Source organism: Lampetra planeri, chromosome 42 (assembly GCF_965212315.1).
Source record: "Lampetra planeri chromosome 42, kcLamPlan1.2.h2, whole genome shotgun sequence".
Taxonomy (NCBI): Eukaryota; Metazoa; Chordata; class Hyperoartia; order Petromyzontiformes; family Petromyzontidae; genus Lampetra; species Lampetra planeri.
Genome location: NC_136148.1, coordinates 9,703,055 through 9,727,354, shown reverse-complemented (window position 1 = coordinate 9,727,354; position 24,300 = coordinate 9,703,055). Strand labels below are relative to the sequence as shown.

General features: G+C 50.7%; 1 protein-coding gene across 2 annotated transcripts in view; it reads left to right on the top strand.

Annotated features, from left to right (window-relative positions):
- CEP192 (centrosomal protein 192) overlaps positions 1-22,352 on the top strand; it is a 126,767-nt gene extending 104,415 nt beyond the window's left edge. For both annotated transcript variants that reach the window (XM_078613902.1, XM_078613900.1), the window contains exons 38-47: positions 1,487-1,589; positions 3,625-3,877; positions 4,704-4,783; positions 5,397-5,492; positions 6,801-6,920; positions 9,431-9,588; positions 9,842-9,989; positions 11,813-11,871; positions 17,025-21,562; positions 21,859-22,352. In XM_078613902.1, the coding sequence (XP_078470028.1) occupies positions 1,487-1,589; positions 3,625-3,877; positions 4,704-4,783; positions 5,397-5,492; positions 6,801-6,920; positions 9,431-9,588; positions 9,842-9,989; positions 11,813-11,871; positions 17,025-17,166 (1,159 nt within the window). In that variant the 3' untranslated portion in view covers positions 17,167-21,562; positions 21,859-22,352. The remainder of the gene's footprint in view (positions 1-1,486; positions 1,590-3,624; positions 3,878-4,703; positions 4,784-5,396; positions 5,493-6,800; positions 6,921-9,430; positions 9,589-9,841; positions 9,990-11,812; positions 11,872-17,024; positions 21,563-21,858) is intronic.
- The last annotated feature ends 1,948 nt before the right edge of the window (positions 22,353-24,300 follow it).

Below are 24,300 nucleotides of genomic sequence, written 5' to 3'. Positions count from 1 at the left end.
TGTTCATGTTTTGTTTGTTTCGGCTGCTCCCGAGTCAAGAGACTCATGGCTCACAGGGTTATACCTAATAAATGAAACTGAAACTGAAAACTGAAGCTCATGGTCCACCCTAAACTGCATCCACTGCACAAACCATGGCAAATTCAGATACCTGATGCACATGTAGTGACATAGAACGGTCACTACTCTGTCGGCCCGTACGAGGGCTGGGGGCCCCAAGGGGGTGCCTGGGGGGTCTCGTGGTGGAGGGACCCGGACCTTCCCAGAGGTGGGGGAAGGGAGGCGTGGCCTGGGAAGGGAGGAGTGGCCTGGACTGAGCCAGCCACGCCTGGGCGGAGCCGGCCACGCCAGAGCAGATATAAGCGTGGTGTGAACGCAGATCGAGGCTGTTGTACTCCGAAGTGAAGACGACATCATCGGTTCTCAAGTTCCGGGTCGTCGTTCTGGGCCAGGCAGGCCGTTGCCTGCCTGGTCCACTCTGTGTCGTGTTCCAGAGTGTTAGTGAGTTGAGGAAGGTGGTCACCACCTCATGTACAGTGTTATATTACTTACCGTTTAATAAATAGTGTTGCCTCCAAGCTGCGTGTGTGTGCACCTAATTCGAACCCACTACACACAAATGGAAGATTAAACAAATCTCCAGTAGTGTTCGACTGTGGTCATCCAGAACAGACAGTGCAATGTATAACGATGCAAGTTCCGATCCACAAATATGAAAGAAACATCAAGGCGATACACTCCGCTACTCCTGACGCCGTTGTCTAGCTTGACCACCTGAATGTGAAATTGTAGTTGTTGCTCTTCTTCTTTCCTATGGTTGATGTAGTTGTTGCAGTTGGTGTCTAAACATGTCCTTTGCTTCCTTTAGGTTAACTCGGCCTAAAGTTAGTTCTTGTTGCAGTGTGGTCATGAACATTAGTACGAGATAACAAGGGCAATTGTGTTGATGTGATGTTGGTCACATGATGTGCTTGTGTGCTACGCAGGTCTTCTTCGTGCTTGCCTCGACATGTGTAATATTGGATGGGGGTAACTTCTGTGGGGTGGTGTTGTGTCCTCTTAGGGTAGTGGTGGCCAAGTGGTTCACGTACTGCATTACAACCTACATGGACCAAGCTTTGATCCCAGTCATGCAAATCAATAGCAGGTGGTATCAGAAGCTGTCCTGAGCATCCTGTGGGTCAAGCTAACCTAAAACGATTACCCAGGTACAGGGTGTAAATGTCAGCATTTGAGTGACACATTCAGCCGGCCGAAGTGGCTGAGCAAAATTCCCTTCCAGTGACTGCAGTGACTGAGCGTGCTAACATTATAAATCCACCGTTGTCTGGTCGAAAATGTCCCGCTCTCGTAACTGATTCGTGCGGCTTAGATGTCAGCAGTTATCAGTGTCAGATACATTTCATTTGTGAGCTGTTGCTGATTGGTAGATCTCATGGGGCCAGGATTATTTTAAAGCTGAGCTCTCTTATGTGCGTGTGAGCAGGGGGGCGCTGCTCATCCTGGTAAGCCCCACGTCATCTACGTCTGCAAAAACGAAGCTGCCCTGGAGTGGCCGGCTTTACGTGCACTGTGACAACCAGCAGCAGGTAGGGGCTGTGCAAGGAGCACACCTGAACTTAGCCTGCACGCAAATGTGTGTGTGTATATGTGTGAACAGGTTCACAGGTTTTACTGTGTATTTCTGTGAGGTTTTGGGGGAGGGGAACCCCCTTAGCTCTAATATTATTATAGGGCAAGGTGGGGTTCACCTTGCTGGTGCTGCTGTGCCCCAAATATTGGAGGAAATCGCCACTCCTTAGCGATTGGCTGATGATTCCTCTGTTGAGCAAGTGTGTAGGGTGATCCTGAACTTGAAACCAGGTAAAGCTCCAGAGAGATGACCTCTCAGCCAAACTGGTGAGGAGGAGGGTGGCGTTTTTGTGCAGACTATCCAATTTGACATCATTACAACCGTCTTGGTGCACAGGACGGGTTCCACAAGATTGGATGGATGCCCTGGTGGGCCCCATTTTTAAAAAGGGTGACCACACTGACTGCAACAACTACCAGAGTATCTCCCTCCTCGGTGTCCTGGGAAAGGTGCTGGCAAGAATAATTTAACATCGCTAGATATGCTAAGGAGAAGCGTGCGGAGCCCGAATGTGGTTTTTGTCCAGAGCGGTTCTGTACTGACACCAATTTATCTGTCTGTCTATATGCTACAGCAGAGGTCAACAGGACCTACATCTTTGCTTTATTGACCTGGTCAAAGCCAGAGCTTTGGGTTATTCTCTATGCTTTTGGAGTCCCAGACGTCTGCTTACAATCATTAAGGACCTTCATGATGATGGGCAGGCTCGGGTAAAATTGCGAGGTTGAGTGTCAGAACAATTTTCTGTTCACCTTGGGGTACGACAGGGATTTCCTCTGACCCCAACACTATTTAAGACTCTTCCCATGGATGTACCGGTGGAATTCCCATCTAATATAGATACAATCGGAGATTGATTGATGCTCGGGTACAGTCGAGATGGCTACCTGGCCTGTCACTCCATACAAAGCTCCGGGTTTTCTCGGCCACAGTTATGCCCTCCCTTCTCTTTGCTTGCAAAACGTGGGGACCTAGAAAGGAACATCTGTGCCAATTAGCACCGTCTGCGCGGCTAAAACACAGAGTTTGCACAATGGGGAGCACAGGTGGTACATCTGCCAGTCATCTCAGTCAGCCAACCCATGGAATCAGGGTCTGTGCCTTGACCTTCTGTCAGTGAGCCTTCGACATTCGACATAGCCTCAAAGTGCACCTGGCCTGACACAGGCGCCGTGGTGATGTCACCGCCACTTCGTGGGGAATGGCGGTTGTTGTTGTGTACACACAGATACACACACTAGTTAGTGCAGCAGTTGGCATGCTGCACTACTTAGCTGGCGACCTGGGTTCGATTCCCGCTCATGGTCACCATCAGTGACGATTATCTGAACTGGTCCAGAGCCTCCCCTCGGTCTACTCAGCCACAAATGAGTACCTGGTGCAATGTGTAAACATCGCCACTATGCTGCGCATGGTGCTGGCCACCTGTCCCCCTCGTGTGCCATGCCGGCCTGAATTGGTGCTCACTAACAGCACTTTCCCCAACGGTCTGTTAAGGCTATACGAGGGGTGTTTGTGTACAGCCCTTTCATAACTCTACTGCTGGATAAGGGGCTTCCTCATGCCGTGCAGATTGTGGCGGTTATTTGACCATACTTCGTCTTGCTGGTTATTGTGGGTTGGTGAAGCCAAGGAACATTGTTGCACTGTCCTCTGCTGACACTGTAGCCCCACAGCCTATAACACCTGTGTTGCATGGTGGTCGCCCATCCAGGCACTACATGTTCAAACCCTGCTGAGCTCTCAACATTTTATGAGATTACATGCATTCTGGGTGGTTTGGTCATAAGTACAAGCAAATATACACACTTGAATGAACGTAAAATATCTGCAACATTTCAAAACGTCTTTACAATACATAAACCCACGCGCATTATCATCCGATTCTGGAAAATCCGAGGTGGACTTTGGTTGCCTTTTCAATCTGGAACTGCGAGCAGCCATGCATCTCATCACTCGCGTCACTCTCGCATCACTTGGGCGCCGTCCAGGTGGTGCGCGTGCAGATCCGAGAGGATCTGGTGCAGGCTGACATGGTGTCACCAGGCCCCGCGGTGGGACGCACGCTCGCCGTTCCACACGCCACGCCCGCCACACCTGCCATCCCTCCCGCCATGCTGCCCGCCTTGCTCGCCACACCGAGCATACAGGCAAGACGGTCCCTGCCCTTGCCAGTGCTCGGCGGCGTGGAGGTGTCCAACAAGACCGTGTACTTCCCAGCGACACGCGTCGGAGAAACGTCCAGTGAGTTCCACGTTTGTTCCGCCTGTCGTATTGTTCCGTGAATCGCGCAAACGTGAGTAGAGGAAGCGCGGTTTTCCGGAGCTCCTGTGGGTGGCAGAGCCTCCTCCATTGACTCACCCGGCAGCCTTCTCTCCCCACCACTTTCGTGCCCTCTGTCCCACCAACAAATGATTTATTTGCAACCACCCCCAGTCAGCATTCACGGGACGGTGGCACAGCTCCAGTGGTAGCGCGTTCACCACTTGTTTCGCGGTTCAAATCCAGTAGGCCACCCTAGTTAACACTGCGCATGTATTTATCGTAAATAAAATATACGCACCGTCTGCCTGAGAGAAAACATTAAAGATCCCGTAATGCCATTGTGTGCCTGTTTTGTCATTAAATTTGTGAAATTTCCTGCAAATTCCTCCATTGGAATTACACAGCAAATCGCTCCCTACTGTGAAACGACTGCAGTCCGCGTCTGTGACACAGTAGTGCCTTTGTGATAGCCTCGCGTTATAAAAATGGTGCGAATACCAAACGTACTATCTTCTTACTCAGTCTCGTCTACTGCAGCACTTGTCTGAAATTGCATTCCTTCAGCCATCTGTGCTGTCGGCTCTCAACCGCTGTTCAAGGCCAAGCTATAAAGACCTTTTTTTCCCAAACCCTACAACTGACTGCCTCTCTCTACAACATAAATATATGTACAGCACAAATATATAGCTCTTAATAGGTGCTTGCAAACAACACTTGCCATCAAATAGATTTGTGATTCATAGCGGTGGTAGTTTTGATGACGTGCATGCGTATGTGGTTGCACCAAATCTGTCGTTTGTCACAGAGGCTGCGCTGGAGTTCACCAACCGTGGCACTGAGGAGGTGAAGTGGTACCTCACCTCCTTTGCTCCTCCGTATGTCAAGGTGGGCAGCTGCTGTGCGGTCATCAGAAACACGTCAGCCTTGTCTCTGTGTGTGTGTGATCAACAGTGATGATTTCTGGACACGTTTAGGGACTGTGTAGGTGATTTACGTTTTAACATTAATCTGTTGGCCTGGGATTGGTGTCATCACTGATGAATTGTGGTAAAGTGAGTCTCGAAAGTTTTGCTGGTTCGAGGCCACCAATGGAGATGAGCATTGCTCAGCACCTATTTGACCCAAGGGAACAATGAACCAATAATTCTAACACTGTAAATTGTGAGAAGCTGATCAAACACAAAGGTGCGTGCAGGCTAGATGCGCATGTGTGTGATAATCCACGTAAAAGTTTTTTATTTCATCTTATCACGGTTATTAAACACATGCCCAAAGGCCCAAACGCCAAGTGGCCAGTAGAAAATAACGCAATTGAAGTTGATAGACAACGCTTAAAATGTAAACCCAGCTCCTCATCAAGGGTGGGAGGTATGAACAAGTGAAACTTCTATGCAGCAAGAAAGGGTGTTTGGTTCTTTTGTCGTACCTCACACGTCACGCGACATCGCCGTCCGGCTGAGGCTGTTGTCTCACCCCCCGCCCCCCCCCCCCGTGGCAGGGAGTGGCTGGCACTGGTGACGTCTTCCGTGCCACCTACTCCACCTTCCGCTTCTCACGCATGGCTGGCACGCTGGAGGCCGCTGGCAAGGCCACGGTGAGTGATCCCCGCCCCACTCCCGGCCACCAGCTCCACTCGCACTGATGGCCGCCACTGCCTAGGTCAGCCTTTGACCAAATTGCCCTTTCACTCGTGAACTAAATTTCTTTTAATTTGTGAATGCATTTATAAGATGCATGATGTGAACTTTAAAGATGAAATTCAGAGGTTCAGGGGAAATAACCCACTTAGCTATATAGCTCTCTTTTCAGAAGCGACCTGGCCACAAATGATATCTCAAAAAAGTGGCTTATTATGATGACATTTATAGTAGCCAAATATTCTAAACGGATGTTGGGGCAAAATTTGGAGGGAAAACCGGAGGACCCAGAGAAAAATCCACTCGACCACAGGGAGAACATGCAAACTCCAAATATGCAGGCGTCAGGGTCAGAATCCAACCCACGACCTCCTTTATGCAAAGCGAGGTAGTTGACATCTCGCCACCTTGTTTTGATAAGGAGGAAGCCCCTGAACCAGATTGGAGGTTGCGAGATGCAATGTACAATGAGACTGGAAGCTAAGTATGCCGGTTGACCCAACATGCGTGCTTTATAACCGAGGATGACAACTTTATACAGGATGTGTTGTTAAACTGATAACCAGAGAGCTTGATATCGAAGATCAGGGGAATGGATGGAGGGAGCACATCTAGTGCTGAGTGCTATGCAACCGGATTGAGCCTGGATAGCTCAGATGGGTGGCCACCATGCACCTCAGGTTGCTATTGGCAGCAATGGGGCTGTGCTATGTTGGCAGCAGGCAGGGAAGCAAACTCCGTTCTTGTACTGTGCTTCTATGCTTCCACGCTCATGTTCTCCACTCCCACCAACTCTCACTGACCAACCTGGTGAAACATGGTCCAATAACCCCCACGACGCACAAGATGTGGAGAGGCCACATCTTCCAACAGTGGATTGACAAAAAGGGATCTACATGTACCTGTTTACCCCAAGGTCTACCCAGCCTGAATCAAGCGCCACATTTGTGGATACGTCTTAGTTAACGCAACCTGAAATGACAACTTTTTGACAGCTGTTCTCAGATGAACTCATCCTGAACCAGGAACCTGTTATAAAGACCTCTCCTAGGTCACTTCATTCTGAAATATTCAAACAGCGAAGTCCTCCCCCAGATTCAGTCTGAAATGGGACCTAATAAGAATTTCCCCTGGATCAACTCGGCCTGAAATGAGAATCCAGGGTAGCCTCCCCGAGGTCCACACAGCTTGGAATGATTACCGCAAAACGAACCTCTCCTGGACTGCAGTGAGCACCAGCGTTCTGTGTTTGTGTTGCTGCGCAGGTGTGGGCTGAATTCATGCCTCGCGATGGTGGATGCTACGCCCAGTTCTGGGACCTGGAGTGTCACCCCGAAGGGCACACACACCTACGGGACCACACACGTGTGCAGCTTTCGGCAGAGGTGTGCAGCACACGCATGCGTGTGTGTGGCGTGCGTGTGTGGCGGGGCACAGGTGGTGCATCGGCCAGTCATCTCAGTCGACCCATGGCACCTGGGTCTGCCCCGTGACCTCCTGCCAGCAGGCGTTCGATACTTCACGTGGCCTTAACGTGCACATAGCCTGACACAAGCGCCGTGGTGATGTCACCGCCACTTAGTGGCGAATGGCGATTGTTGTTTGTTGACACAGTAGTTAGAGCGCCCCATCGCTAAGGAAGCAGGGATTCGAGTTCATTTCTCGGCAATGCCTAACATCAGTGGCGAGCGATATCGGAGCCAATCCTGGCCCTCACTTCGGTCGTCTCAGCCTTAAATTAGTGCCTGGTGTGGCTTTGTGTGGTCGTGGCCACCGGCCCCCCTCGTGTGCTGTGCCAGCATTCATAGGCGCTGCTTGCTAACAACACTTGCCCCAAAAGTCTGTTAAGGCTATACGAGGGTTATTTGTCTTGTACAGATGTGTATGTTTGTGAGGAGCAATAGTGCAGCGGTTCGTGCGATGCACTACGAACCTGGGCCTCCCCTAGGTCGACTTGGCCTCAAATGAGTACCTGGTGCAGTATGGAAACATCGAGACCACCCTCTTCCTTGTGCGCCGTGCCAGCCTTCATAGGTGCTCTCTCACAGCACTTGCCCCAACACTGTAAAGGCTATACGGGGTATATTTTTTTGTACGTAAAAAAAATGTACGAGGCGCCTTAACATTGAATAATTGTGGTAAATGAATAAATTTGTTATTCACATGTTATTGTGATCCTGCATTGGCCGTGGTGCTTAAGCAGCACATGGCCCGTCTTCATAGCAGAGATGCTGTAAGAAGGGCCCATTGCCCAAAATGTTGCCAATTGTGATTTTTTTTCCCATTTCATGGCATTTGTTGATAGTTGTGCTGAGTTTTTGTTGAATTGTTTATAGGGGTTGATTTTTCTTACATTAAATATTCTAAGTTACAGCCCATCGAACGCGTGTGCGCATGCGGAAAACCCCGCAACGACACCGCATCCACCATCGGAGTTAGTCCAAACAGCTGGCAAAACTGCCACAGAATAAATTAACTCCAGGGAGGAGGGTTATGAAGGATTAACAGACCCAAGGTTTAGGAGCTTTTGATGAAATGCAAATTTCAGCGTGGGGTTCGCCTGGTATTGAAGTCCTTGCCAACAGAGGGGTACCTGCTTCAAAGCCCCGCCGTGCTTTTAATTTTTAAAGTGTTGGCTTTTTATTTATTTTTATTTCCCTCCTAAACAAAAAAAATCCCAGTTTTTCAATTAAAGCCCCTTTGATGCCTCTGAATTTGAATGTGATGCGGGGAATTTTATTGGATTATTATCCTTTATATTTGTCGTGGTTCCCTCCCTAATGAGTGGGAGATGGCCGCTTATTAAATGCGTGCGTGTGCGCCCGCGCGTGCGTGTGCATGTGTACGCCGGAGCGCGTGCGCAATATGCAAACCATAATTACATACTTGCAAGGCCAGCCGGGTGGCACTGTCGACAGAGTCGGAGTTGTGCTATCGCTGAGGGTGCGAGCGCAAAACCCAACTTGGGCTGCGTGCAGCCACTACTGTGTGGGAAGTTAACAAAAATTGTCCTGTGGATAGAATGACCGCTTGTGAAAGACATGTGGAATGTCCACCACTGGGTCGGGGTAGAGATGTTTGCCGCCCCACACACTAGCTTGAGCATCGACGCTGAGGACCTTTGAGCGGTTTATTCATAAACGTGGCCTGAGTAAGCCAATGGCTTGATTCTCGCTGCAGCTGCCCGACCATAAGTGTGTAGGTATGTTGGACTTCTTTCGAACCGTACGTCACCAACTGTGCTTAATCAGAGATGCGGGAGGACAAGAAAAATATCTGTGCATTGTTACCAAAGCTTGCCTGCTGTTGTGAAGTGGACATTAAGGACCCTTCTGACTTCATTCACCAGAGTAGGCCAATTTTTCTCTATTTAAACACTGTTTAGTTCTCAACTCTGTTAGTGGCTCAAATTGAGACATTGGTGCAAATTCCACATTCCCATGGAAAAGGCCAGTCCATCCACAGGACAGCTGCCAATGTGTGACGGTGTCATCGTAATGATAACTCATTGCACAATGCACCAACATGTTGTTTAACCGGTGACGGTGACGATGAGATTCAGGACGTTGGAATCGGCCCAGTATTATCCTCTAGCAAATCATTTGTCCTCAAGGCTCATATAGACTGATGGACCAAAAGGATATTTTAATGAATGCTTATGTGGTAAAAAAGTTACTTTATTATTTTATGATGATGGATAATTGACACTTTATGTTGGTGACCACTGACTGCACTGACCAGTGGCATAGCTATGAAGTATAGAGGCCCAAGTGCCCAGGGGCTGGGCTATGCCAACTACGATACACCACTGCCATTGACCAGCTACAGCAGTCCACCTCTAGTGTGCGTACACCCTGGAGCGGGGGGCTTAACGCTGGCACCTTGTCCATCGCAGGCACTCGGGGAGACACTGGGCGGAGGCACCGACGCGGAGGCGGTTCCTGTGGGCCTTGTGAAGACGGCGCCGGCACCGAGCCCACCGCGGGCGCGGGATGGCATTGAGCTTTCCGCGCCAGCCCAACACAGCCACGGCTGCCCGGCACACGAGGACGGGTACACCCGTAACCCGCACCCGCGTACCCACGGCTCTAACGTGCACACGTCATCTTTAGCTGTGGGTTTGCTCGCACACTTTTCAGAATCCTTAATTTAAACGCTACTGGTGCAGCAGACCGATGAGGAGGTGTGGGACCCACCGTGCTCCTGCACAGACTTGGACTAGAATCCTGCTCTTTTAACGCTGTAGCAGACCGTCCACCGTGTTTTGGGATAACGGTGCGCGTTGCTTTGTGGGATGTGTGGGCAGGAAGGGGAGTGCTGGTGCCACCGCTACCACCACGGCTGCTGGTGGGCTCTATGTGCCCCGGGAGTCATACTCCTTCCCACAGACGGCGCTCGGCTCCTCCAGCACTGTCAAGGTGTCGATCCGGAACAAAACGTCGCAGCCACACACCGTGAGTGACCGTCCCAACTACCACCGCCACACGCAGTCCAGCAGTCCTCACGGCACCTCCTTGAGCCCTCGGAACACTTGGCATGCAAACAAATAAAATGCACAATGTAACTTGTGATGCGCCAAACATCCTGGTGCAAAACATTACTCAATTGGGATTACATTTTGGAACGTTGCCCCCCCCCGCCCCCTACTGTGACAACTTAGCAGGACCCTCCTGACAAAGGGTCTTGAGACTCGATCAGGCTCTCCTGGGGAACTAGCGTAATAGCGGTGACAACAACAATAGCAATAAACAGATCCAGGTGCTGCTCGCTCAGCCCTCGCTTGCAGAAGAGAAGACTAAAAGTCCAAGTGACGTCCATCTGAAAGGAGCATCGAGGCATTCTTGTGGTGGGAGCGAGTCTATCCAAGTCCGAGTCAACCACCAACCAGGATTTTAACTCGCAACTTGATTCCGAGCCACCTCTTCCATCTTGTTAAAGAGAACATTGAATCCCACCAAATTTCTCTTCTGTGGTTACATTGGAGATTGAATTGCATTTCCGACGTAAATGTCTCGGGGTGCGGGCCATAAAGATGAGACTTTCACTGTCTCCACACAGTACGAAATGCAAAGCTGGTAATGCATGGGATCACTGAGCGGCCTCTTCAGGTCCAATAATGTTTTTAAAGATGTTATCGCACTCATCTAATAATTGGCAGCAAGGTGCTGCGCTCATTCGCTAATTTTATGGCCGCATTTTGATGCATAAAGTAGCCCATGTATACTGTGACATTACGGAGGTTACCTGCTGGGCTGTGTTGATGATTCCTAACAAAGGCGAAATCAGCACATGAACACGGCTGTAGGCATCACCTCGCTGCAATGTTTGTTATTTGAACTAGACGAAGCTTTTTGACCTTACAAAAAGCTGCCTGTTAACACTATTGACGTTTGAACTATGCAATCCCTTCTGGACCTTATTCCCTGAGTATATGGAGTACATTTTACCATTGATTCGTCAATAGGAGTAATCTGCAGGATCCGATGGGAAACTTTGTTTAGCTGTGCCCGTGGGACAGGGATGTGTGTGTGTGTTTTAAAGTCACCAGTTTATTGGTAAGGCTGTCCCGTTTAGACCGCAGAATAACACAATTCAAACTCAGGAGTGGTTTACTTGTGTCACTCCTCGACGGTATGTGTGGGATGCGTTTCCTTTTGCAAGGAGTTCCAGAATGCAAAATGCTTGGCTTTGGGACAAGATGCCACCGGCATTGTTGATTCTATATATTGGGGTTAAAAGTGCATTCACAGAAAAAACTACCAGCGGAGAATGGTGACATTTCTTCTTGCACATGTAGTGTTTGTGGATTCAGGAGACGTCGGAGATGGTTCTTGGAGGCAACACTTTTTATTAACACCACACTCGGCAGTACAGTCCCAGAACACTCAGGGCTACACCACTGTCTGGAGAGGTACTGACTCCAGGCTAACTTGCCCTAACACAGGACTACACTCAGGGTCCTCCGGCTATGGGTGCCTCGGGGGAGGCTATTCTAGCTCGCCCTAGCCAGGGTGCGAGTTCCGCCCACTGAGCCGCACAGAGTCCCGGCCCTGATAAGGACAGCAGCCCCTCCCCTGGCGGTACAAGGTACCGCCATAGATGGGCCCCGTCCACCATTCCAGGTAAGTGCGGCCCATCTACGGCGCTACACACAAGTTGCTTTGTCACCCAGAGGCAAATCAAATCCAAGGATAATTTCCAAGACAAATCCCTCCAAAAAAACCTTTATGCCAAAACTAATTCCTGTCCCGTTTTCACGTCCGTCTTGTCGTTGCAGCTGAAGTTTGTGTGTGCGCGAGCTCCTTTCCACATTCAGCACTCGAACCACTTGATCCGGTAAGCAGGGAGCCTTGCCATCACCCTCCATTGGGAACACCATCACACGCATACACGAGTACACGCGCGCACACACGCACACGCGCGCACACAAAGACAAAGATCCCCCATATAACCTTAACAGATTGTTGGGGCAAGTGCCAATGAAGGCCGGCACGGCACACAATGGAGTGGGTCTCGAGCACCACCGCTGCCTTTCTCTCCCCATTGGCGATATTTACTACACACTGCACTAAGTATTCATTGGAAGCTGAGTCCACCTCGGGGAGGCCCAGGACCGGTTCAGATAATTGTCACTGGTGTTGACCGTGAGCATAAATCGAACCCGGATAACTGAGTTCAAAGCGCAGCGCGCTAACCACTACACTACCGCTCTCCGCACGCATGCATGTGTAGTGACATCAGGGATATCACTGTATGGTGCTGGCCCAGAAGGGTCGTACCGTTCGATGTTCCTACATCGTGGACAGCACCGTGTGGGTGGCTGTGTGTAATACCATCCCTAGCGGGGCTTGGCGAGCACTGGGATAGTGCGGGCACCATGCACAGTGGGTGGTGGGGGCTCCCCCGAGGGGAAGGGGGTGAATGTCAGCCCAGGCGCAGGGTTGCCCCGGGCCATGGCACTCTGGTTGACCCCGTAGACACGTCATCCAGAATGTCCACACAGGGGGCTCCAGGTGGGGGGGACTAGTGGGTGACCATGTGTCCGGAGAGAGCTCTTAAGAAGGATCGAGAGGGAACGAGAATGTTCAGGAAGGCGGGCGGGGCCGAGGGCGGAACGGCCCCGATCGGAGAGGGATATAAGGCGGGTTCCTGAGAGGGACCGAGGTCGCTGCATTCTACAAGCTGGAAGCTCTACATCTCAAGCTGAAGCTCCATCCTACGAGGCAACCACGTGGTCGTAGACCCGAGTGAGGGATCGACCCTTTGTAGCAGTAAGTCGCTGTAGTCTGGTAAAGGGGCAGTTACCACTTTGTGTTACGGTGTTACAAATAAAATTGTTGCCTCTAAAAGGAACAACGTCTGCGACTCAATTGGACCCACTACGACTGGTGTCGGAAGTGGCCAACACGCTAGTTACTCAAGTAAGCTGTAGACTCTACACGTTGCGGACCAAGTACCTGGACGTAGGATGACGAGGATTTCGTGCAGCTTGCAGCTCCGGAGGATGCGGGGAGACGCTGTCAGCGGAGCCGGGTGCCGTCCGGGCGCTCGATGCTTCGCTGTCGGCGATCCTCCGGGAGGCGCACGAGCGTCTCGCGGAGCTCCTCCACACGGCGACTTCGCTCTTAGCGGAGTTTAGCCTTGCGATCTCGCCGGCGACGGGAGGAGCGGCAAGACCGCTCGTGAATGGCAACTCTGCTGCCATTTCACGACGGGCGGAAGACGCGGTGGCGTAGCCCTCGCGATCGGCCACCATTTTACCGCCTGCGCGGAGCGCGCAGCCTGACAAACTTGAAGGTGCGCCATCGGCGCTGAGGGACAGCCCGGCTCTCCAATGTCGGCTTCCCTTTGTCGAAGACTTCATGGCTCCCGACGGCGATTGGGTGGCTTTCAAGCGGCGGTTCCTCGCGAACGCCGGCTTGGCGGGGTGGTCGGAGAAGGAGGTACTGTGAGCGCTACCTGTCGCCATTGACGAAGGCGCCCTTGCAGCGTTTCTCGCCATCCCGCCGCTGAAAAGATCCACCCTTACGCAGGCCTTCGATCTACGGGCCTCCAGCGGACGCACGCCACAAAATCGCCAAGTGCGTCCGAGCCCAGCAACTTTTGCATCGGGACGGGGCGCTGGCGACTTGCGCTGTGTCCCGCACGGAGCCGGGACCACCGCATAGTGTCATTTTTGTACAAGTGGGTTGAGGTATTTATTTCTGTTCTTGTTATTGTTGAGGCACACTGTTTTTTTGCTCGTTGCATTTCACTTATTGTTCATTGAGGGGCTAGTTGACAGCTGGGAAGGCTAGATGCTACGAAGGGGGGGGGGGGGGGTGATATAGTGACATCAGGGATGTCACTGTATGGTGCCGGCCTGGAAGGGTCGTGCCGTTCGATGTTCCTACATCGTGGACAGCACCATGTGGGTGGCTGTGTGTAATACCAGCCATAACGGGGCTTGGCGAGCACTGGGATAGTGCAGGCACCACGCACAGTGTGTGGTGGGGGCTCCCCCGAGGGGGAGGGGGTGAGTGTCAGCCCAGGGGCAAGGTTGCCCCGGGCCATGGCACTCTGGTTAACCCCATAGACACGTGATCCGGAATGTCCACACAGGGGGCCCCAGGTGGGGGGACTAGTGGATGACCATGTGTCCGGAGAGAGCTCTTGAGAAGGATCGAGAGGGAACGAGAATGTTCAGGAAGGTGGGCGGGGCCGAGGGCGAAGAGGCCCCGACCGGAGAGGGATATAAGGCGGGTCCCTGAGCGGGACCGGGGTCGCTGCATTCTACAAGCTGGAAGCTCAACACCTATAAGCTGGGAAGCTCTACGTCTCAAGCTGAAGCTCTCCGTCCTACGAGGCAACCACGTGGTCGGAGACCCGAGTGAGAGATCGACCCTTTGTAGCAGTAACTCGCTGGAGTCTGGTAAAGGGGCAGTTTACCCCTTTGTGTTACGGTGTTACAAATAAAAGTGTTGCCTCTAAAAGGAACAATGTCTGCGACTCAGTTGGACCCACTACACATGCACGCATACACACGATTACACGTGTACACGAGTGCAGACATGCTTACGTAACGCACGCACATACACACGTCTCCACCACTCCTCCTTCCACTCAGACCAGAATTCCAGCCATCATTTTTCTTTTTCCTGGAAAAAAAGGAGGAGGACCCGGCAACCCGGGGGAGACTGTTGGCCTGGCCACGCTTGCGCCATCGCGAGTCCAAAGTCCCGGCCACGCTCGATCCCAACGCGGTCGCCCTCGATTACCCGCGCTATTTCCGTAACGCTCTCATCTGGGTTCTATGACCGTTAATTATTTCAAAATCTGAGTTCTTTGCACCAAAAGTGTGGGGCAGCGCGCTTATGTCTTGTTTACCGTCCACATTTAGAATCAGAACCTTTATTTAGCCTGGAGAAATCCGATAAGGAATGATGCCCTTTTTCACAAATGTCCAGTAGGGGTGGGTCAGGTTACAACAGCAAACAATGAAAAAAACAAAAGGTAGTGCAAAGTTTAGGAATGGTAAGCAAACCACTATAAATAAATACTTAAACTAAACTTTTTATTTTACCAAGTATTTATTTTTCAGAAGCAACCTCGCCACAAGTGATGATTCAACAAAGTAGCTTATCATGTAGAAATGTATAGCAGCCAAATACTCTAAATGCACGTCGATTATAAATGTGAGGTGGGGAAACCAGGGGACCTGGAGAAAAATCCACACGAACACGGGGAGAGAGACATGCATACTCCAAATATACAGGCATCGGGATCGGGTTCGAAACCACGACCTCCTGCATACCAGGCGAGGTAGTTAACAGCTTGCTTCCACTATGGGAACCTCATTTGCCAGTAAAAATATGATACTTGGTTTTTTACCCTTCTATCTGGCAACAAAACTGACACCTTTTTACAAGGAGTCATGTTTGCATAGACCGCAATACCTGCAGTCATAATACAAACAAAAGACATAACTCTGATAATGTGCACTGTCGTTGAAGTTGATTGGTCCATTTTGGCGTCATCTGGTCCAACCCATGTGAGACTAGGCTCTAAGGAAAGCTGTCTCGGGTGTGGACCAATCAACTTCAACGACAGTGCACATTATCAGAGTTATGTCTTTTGTTTGTATTATGACTGCAGGTATTGCGGTCTATGCAAACATGACTCCTTGTAAAAAGGTGTCAGTTTTGTTGCCAGATAGAAGGGTAAAAAACCAATTATCTTGCTTCCGTGAAGGGAAAGTACTTTCACAGAACAACTGCTGTTGACTACCTACTAAATAGTAATAATTTTTCGTTGATTTGGATTTCGACCTTAGTATTGTGAGCCGCACAATCTGACCACTGCCACCCAGCTGAGTGTTAATGCAGGAAACTGAAACTGAACATTGAATTTACCTAAACATCAGCCCGAGCGTGGTGGTAGTGCACGTCTGTGGTCCAGACACTTGGAGGCGATAGGGCAGCGACGTGCATTGTGCAGCGTGTACCGCAAATATATTTTCTGACCTGTCCCCTGCTTTTAAAGCGTTCCTCTGGACATCTTGATTTCCTTCCACAGTGACCATATTGTCTACCACCACGCTTGGACGTGCAATTCAAAGCAGCGCTATTTTTTTTTTATAAACACAATTAGCGGACCGTGTTTTGTATGGCAAGCATCGTCGCCACATGTTCGCGATTGTTCACGACCGCCACATGAGGCTTTTTTTAGCCCACCGTCCCTGGCTTTGATTAGGAAGCAAACTTTGTTTCGCCAAAGCGAAAACGCACAGACGAGGGGCGTGCACAGGGCGGGTGGCCATGCGGATGGACAGCCCAGTGAGCCACTAGCGGTGGATGCGGTGGTGGTGTGTTGCGACGCAGCCTGGCGTGGCCATGCAGGGGAGTGGCCGTGGCTTCACTCAAAGTTTGGTTTTATGAAGGCAGTTCAATCATAATTAGTCACGCTGTAAAGTTATTTCATAACAAAACCGAGTCGGGGATGAGAACCTCCCTGTGAGAGCCTCTGAAGCAGTGGAGTTGTACAAATATGTCCCTCCTGGTGAGTGCCTCTCGTGAAGTCGATTCGGTCAGCAATGGTCGCACTGCATGACGTCATGTATCACAGTGCAGTCAAAATTACCAGAAAACGTGGGTCCGTAAACAAAGACTGTTCATTGAGAAAATGACCACCCATTGACGGCCTTTGTCTGGACGCAAGTCAAAAGTCAAAGTGATGTCCTGTGTGGACGGGCACTCATCTACTGTCTGTACCCCTGAATCAAAGTTGTAAATTCCACAGTCCTGAGTCTATTCGCAGGACCTCCATTGTTGTATGGGAATTCTATATTTGATGTCCTGCAGGCTGTGATTGGTGACGGTCTGATGTGACAGCAACACAGGGGAGGGCTTCCCAGGGCACCTCCTTGGCATCCGAATGCCTTCGTCACATTCCCTTTCTTTCTCTCTCACAATGCCTCCTCTGTCTCTCTGCTGCCCACACCACTCCCTCAGGGCCCAGCACTACGTGAATCTACCGGTGCAGTTCAAGCCACTGGTGGCCGGCACCAGCGAGGGGCTTCTGGTCATCGAGACGGCGCCAGGGAGCAGTCTGTCCGTGCGCCTGCACGGGGAGGCCATAGCCGCCCCACAGTGATGCACAGGGAGGAGGATGGGGGGAGACGGTGCTTTCCTATCAGGCTATCGATGATCTAGCACACTCCAGCACTCTTGTGTACAAGCATGTGCACGTGTGTGTAGACGCGTGTCCTTGTGCTCACAATCGTGCTTTCTTGTGTACTCTTGTGTACGGGTGTGTTTGTGCTCAAAAGCACGTGCTCTCGTGATGTGCTTGCTCGTACATACGCACTTTCACGTGCTCATACGAATATGCGCGGTCATGCACGCACGTAAACAGTACTTATTGCTCATACACGTATGGTGTGCGTTCATAGGTTATTCACAACAGCAAATGCATGTGTTCACGCACACATGTTCATAAATTCATGCTCCTCCGAACACTCACACGCGCATTATTGTACACGCATTAAAAAACAATGATGCGCGCCAGTTCACACTCGTAATCGTAACGTTCCACGAAAATCGCCGCACATTGTTGATGTAAGTTTTTATAAGAGGTGAATTTGGGCAACTCGTTGGTGACTCGTCCACACACGCTCGTGAGTGGACGCGTTTAGCCGCACACGCTCAACAGCAGCGGCCGCCATTTGCCGCTAAGTGGCTGTCACCTCACCAAGGTGCTTGTGCAAGGCCAGGTGCACTCCAAGGCCACGTGAAGGGTCGCTGACAAGAGGTCACGGGACAGACCCAGGTGCCATGGGTTGACTGACTGACATAACTGGCAGATGCACTAGCTTTATCCCCTGCTCTGCCAACTTGCTGCGTTTTAGCCGCTTGGCACTCCGCTCATTGTTGTGAGCGTCGCTCCTTTGCCCTCCGCTGTTGTTGGAGGGCAACTGCCTAAAACTGCCCAGTAGCGTCCTTCACGAACCTTCTCGTAAAAGTCACTTACACACATGCACGCCCGTTCACATTCCAGTCACACCTACCCATGATCACATGCACATACTTGGCTGTCTCGCATGTTAGCATTCGCCGAGAAGCCTAAATGTAAGAAGAAATATTCACTCCCGTCCACAGCAGCAGCTGCCTTCATTTTTCTTAAGCGATTAACTGTTCCTCTTGTGTTTACATACAACACTACACACACACGGCGGACAAATTAATGGAAGCCTTTTTGAGATCGCTTGATCTTGGTTCAATTGGGGGTATTAGGTAGGCGAGTCTGGTCCACAGCAAAATATTGTTTGTTGGTATCATGGGTTGGTTGTGGAAAATTTCCAGCAATAGCTCATTTACAAGATTATCTTTGCATTAACATTTTCTGGGGCAGCGTGCCCTGTAACTAAGCTGAGAGGGTCCCCTCGAGGTGAAATCCACGAAACAGACGCCGTGCCTACAAGGAGGACGGCAGGCTCAAACCACAATTCTGTTTCAACAAAAAGCAAAAGTGTTATTCTTGAGTGCATGCGTGCGTGCACGTACATGTGGCGAGCTGCGGCTCCTCTGCTCCCCCAGCATTCCCATGTTCAATACCTGGCCGTGGTGCTCACCGCCGCGTGACGGCTGTGACCTCCCCTCGGTAGCCTCATCCGAGAATGGAGAAACCGGCAACCGGGCATTTGTTGGCGCTAGCTCCATCCTTCATTGCCACGCCGGCCCTGATACGCAACACGCTCACTCGCATCGTGGCCATGGCAGTCCATGGAGCTAAACTAGAGATGTTTGTGTTTAGGGATTATGAATTCGTGTGGAAGGCTTTTGTGTCGGGCTTTATGCTCTTTGTGCTAGGGTTAGACCAGGTTTAATGTTAGGATTACATTAGGTTTATAGTTACTTTTAAGGACACTAGCAGTTGCGGAGAGTGTGAAGTCCACATATGCCTGGATTACTACTGCAGGAGTGTTTCTCACACTAGGGCATATCTTGGGAAAAGGGTAGAAACTACGTGTACGTGTTTCGTCTTGAGTGGTGTGTTAGAATGCAACCGATAAAAACCGCCACTTTTAATTTCTTCTAACGGAGGGCATCGCGAGTCAACCAGCACAGGTGGCGTGGCAACAGCCCTACTCCCACATGTGGTGGAGGAGAGCGTGCGCGCAGGGGTCGCGCGTGTCCGGGACGTGCTGCTGCTGGCGGCTGTGGGCTCTGCAGGAAGCTGGTGGAGCTGGACGGGGTCGTGGCGGTGCCCTCAGGAGGTCGCGGGACAAACGAAAGCCGCGCGTGATGGGCAACGGTGGCGCGATTGGTGGCACGGCAGCAGCTTGTGACGTGACGTGGAGGGAGAAGTTTGCAAGCTGTGCGCGCGTTTAGCCAAAAGCCATTTCAAGCTGTTCAACACGTGCACCAGGCCCTCGTTCGTCTACAGTTGTATGTACCCAGGAGACTGTTATGAACTCAGACTGGGCCTTATTAATTGGAAAAAAAATGCAGCAAATATATAAAATATACTAAAAACAAATTGCTTAAATATTTGGCTACACGACATGCACTGAGCGTGTGTCTCTGGTGTGGTGCAAGTCAGTGGCCTTTTTGTCTCACGAGAACAATGTCATGCCGCCACCACGGCGGTCCCATGCACGTTTGGAGTTGAGGTCATTATTTGCATTGCTTTCCAACACCGGAATTCAGAGGCTGTCCCAATGTCGAGAGCTCTTGGTGATCCCAATGAGGTGACCTCAATGTCGAGAGCTCTTGGTGATCCCAATGAGGTGACCTCAATGTCGAGAGCTCTTGGACTGGCGTTGGCCATACCGGGCGAGATGTGGTGGAGTCGCTGAGAACGTTCACTACAAACGCGGTCATTGACGCTTAATCCCAAAACAAGATGCTTCGTGATCGATACTTCCTACTGGACTTGGATGCGTCTTTTACATTATTTTAGATTGAAACCACTCCTTCGCAGTGTGTGGAGGTACTCGCCCAGTCGGCACATGAGAGGTCGTGAATTCTAACCCAAGTCGAGGCTTATCAGAATGAACAGCCACAGGTCAACAAAGTTATCGCGAGGAGAGTGACCCGCGCAATGGGCGTATGTGGACTACACCGCTGGTTCGGAGCCTACCCTGGATGATACGGCGTGTGATGCATTCAGTAGATGCCTGTCAAGCAGTGTTCGTTATATCGCCATGGTTTGGACTAACAAGAACCAGGCCAACCCATCTTTATATTTGTTGTGGGGAATTTATTTTTGTACTTTTTTTTTTAACCCGGATTTGTGAGCATCCCATGAAGCCCATATACCAGCGTCTGGTGGGCTTATGCTGCATTATTAACCGAAGCACGTGTGAGTTTTTTTAAATATTGTTTTTCTCTGGACCGTGCCCAGATTCTGCAGCTTCCCGTGGTCTTCAAGGGGTCTAGAGCATTAGGCTTTTCTTCCAATGAATACATTCCAATCAAAATGTGGCCTTGGATTTTCCCAGGGGCATTTCCTAGTTGTATCTAGAGATACGTTTACTCACATCGTTATTGCTGGAAAATAATCTGGCATCGTACGTGTAGAGCACGGGTCCACACGTAGCGATGTGTACAGAGCAATGAATGTCGCTTGATGTGATCTCTTCATGGACTTGCCGGGTCCTCTTCCGGACGCGGCAGTTCAAACAACGGTGCCAGATTCTCAACTCCCCCACCTCTCCACCCAGCAGCATAACCGAGCACACCACAGTCGATCAGACAGTCGTGTGTGGTGGGATAAAGTGTAAGTGCTCAACTCTTCGCGGACGTGTCGGCAGCGTGGAAGTGTAGGCCACGTGCCCTCTGGAGAGATCGCTAGAGCTCGCGTAGAGGTCCTTCTGCCAGCAGGTTACACGAGCAATTTGAAGGGCTGCACATTTAGCTTTGTTCTTTACAAGTTGCGACATGTTGGCCGGGCGTCTGTCATCGTCATCACAATACATGGCCACCGCCCATTCGTCACCCTGTTCAGTCTTCGTGTCAGTGGTGGTGCATGGATCCGGTGTGCAGAAGCCACTCTTGAGCCGTCTAGGTAATGCACATTCGATGTGTAGTAATAATAAACTAGTACTGGACTCTCGCCATAACTGTCCCCATGGGAGCTACAGGATCGAATGGACTATGACAGTGGATTGCACCGATTATTCAATGAGACCACCTGTACGAGTCGCCAGAGACTGATCATCTGGGCTGGAGTTTGTTACCTCATCAAACTGGAGCCAAGAGCTACCACCGGCATCACATTGCGTAAACTGCCTCGAGCGCGCTCGCGTTCCCTTGACGTCCATTGCTTTAATTGAGAATGGGAATGTTTACTCCGGACGGGATGATTCTCATCTCGACGGTTTGCGTGTTTTTTTTGTAATTTTCATATTTTAAAAGAATTATAACTGCGTCTCCGTTCCCGCCAGTGGAGCTGCCACCACGGTGTTGACCGCAAAATCTCAACGGAGGGAAACGACCGATCATCGGGATGAGAACGGCACCCTTGGTGTTTGATGCAAACAGGCAAGGTTCGTGTGGATCTCCCCCCCCCCCGCAAACCTCCCCATGCCTATTCGGGCTCCCAACTTCGCTTGTCCGCCAACTTCCCGCTTTGACATTAATTCGCAGACTGCATTAGTGCGTTGATGGAAAGTGCCGCGAGCAGGCAGTGATTGTGTGTGTGGCTGGGCGGGAGTTGAGAGGGCTGCGTTTACAAATTGCTGCTGCTCACGTTGGCATCTGCGGTCCAGGCCCAGCAGGCTACTAAGTTACCCCCCCCCCCGCCTGTGCTTTGTTGTTTAACTTTGACCCCCCCCCCCCCCAGCTGCTCGCCCGTTCACGGTGGACAGAGCCCCGATGTTTCACCGCGGTTGAATCGCACCGACACCGCTCATGTGCCGAGTGGCCTCTGCCGCGTAACTGGCGTCTGCGGAAGCACAACCACTCGCTGGGAAGTGACTAGTTAAGGTTGTTTGGTATTTTCAGAACAGACTGAGCCCCAGCACGAGAATATGGAATCTCTCAGTTGGTTGCGACCAACAGTGTAGATGAGCTCTCCCTCGTTGTTGGAGCCTGGGGAACACCGATTGCATTCCACCATGGACAGCACCCCCAAGTCTGTTGTTGCCTTTGTCGAGCTGGACAGCACTGATCAGCTGTCTCGTTGTAATCAAATCATCATCCTCACCAGCATTGTCTTCATGCAGTGTTTGTTAACTTCAGCATACATGGCAGCAGTGTGAAATTGTCTCTTCAGCGTGTGCTGCCCTGCACTTTATTTTGTCTACCAATTAATAAAACATGAATAAAACAAATGTATTTATAACCGGTGAGAGGTGCATTATTACTCTCGCAAGGGAGTCATGCGTACAACATTTACGAACGCTGGACATATACAGTGAGTGCACGTGAGACAGAAGTGTGCGTTTCGTCTGGAAAGTCTCGTCATTGGCTATGAGGTGGAAGTGTGCAAAGGTTCATTTGACGGAATTCCACTCTTAAAATGAACCGTGAGCGATGGGAGCCGTGGCTCGGTGATTAACATTGGCACTGCGCTGCGATCTCCGCAATACTGGTTGACATTCCTGGCCGTGACATTGGCATGGACTTCCTCTCGGGCCGCTCGGCCTAACATGAGTACGTGGCGTGGCGGTCAGAGACGCTCAGGCATGCGTGGTGTTGGCCCCACCATGGCGTGTTGTTTCAGCCCTATAAGGGAATCTAACAGCACTTGTACCAACAATCTTCAGGCTATAAGCAGATCTGCGTGTGCTTCGTGTTTGTATGAGCGTGGGGAGCGGTAGTGCAACGGCTAACGCTCTGCACTACGAACCCGGCTACCCAAGTTCGAATCCTGCTAACGGCCAACACCAGTGACGATTTTTTGAGCTGGTCCTGGACTTCCCCTAGGTCGTCACGGCCTCAAATGAGTACCTGGTGCAGTGTGTTAACATCGCCACTAGGGAGACAGGCGACCGGGCTTGGTGCTGGCCACCCCACCCCTCGTGTGTCGTGCCGGCGTTCATAGGTGCTCGCTAACAGCACTTGCTCCTACAGTATAGCGGGATATACAAACACAGACATAATTCCAACCGTGATGAGGGTTACAAACTGAGTAATCATTGGAAAGATGTGATTAACCATGCAAAAAAGATGTAACTACACTTATTTGGACTATCTTATTTGACAGACAACTATTACAGGTTATTGATAGACAGCCAGTTTGTTGTTTTTACCCGTTTTAGTTTTTACTTGCTTTTCTTTTTTCACACTTTTGTTATGTATGCCATGTGTTAGTTACAAACCGCACCTCTCCATAACAAAGGCTCAGTCCTTTGTTATGCAGTCTACTCTTGGTCTTAAGCCTCACCTTACCATATTAATAAAAAAGTGTGCCGTTCCTGGCCCTTCCCCCCTCAACCATTATATATACGGGGTAGTATTTCTTGTGATCTCTCATTTACTTGATACAGCTGTCGTGGCTGTGACGGTTCCACCTGAAGACGGAGGCTTGTGTTGCTTCCGAAACGTCGTGAATTTTTTAATTTCTTTTATTTTACTTTTATTAATTACAATTTTTTACCTACGTGACTTTACCGAAAAAACCTAAGAGTAGTATAGCGGGATCTTTGTATATATTGGGAGCCGTTGCGTAGTGGTTAGCGCACTGTGCTATGAACTCGGCCATCTGAGTTAAATTCCCAGCCATGGCTGACGTCAACAGAGTAATAACTTACCCGACCATAGACCTCCCATGGGTCGACTCGGACATAGATGTGCTGTGTAAACGTCATCATTATGTGCGACTTAAGGCGATCGGGTATGGTGCTGACCACACTTACCCACACTACACCTGTGCCAGCCTTAATAGGTGCTCGCTAACGGCACGCACTTGCCCCAACAGTCTGCGAAATGTTAATACGTGAGTGTTTTGTCCGTGTTTATCTCCATGTGTGTGTGTGAGAGTTTGAACGTGTGCGTCTATGCATGTCTGCAGGTGCTGCACTTGCCCCAGCAGACTATGAGGGGGGGGGGGGCGGCAGGGTCGCGCTGACCGAAGCAGCGAAGCAGCGAGCGGCGCGCTCTTCGTGTGCCAACTCGCGCCATCCCACGGCCTGCACAATATCCCCCACTACACGCGATCGTTTTCACGCTACCTCGTGCTCTGAGGGGAAATGTGGGATATAAATTTGTGTATTCGAGGGCAGAGTGACATGTGCCTTCCATTCGTCAGATGATAAGTTCAAACATCCCATCCAGTGTCATC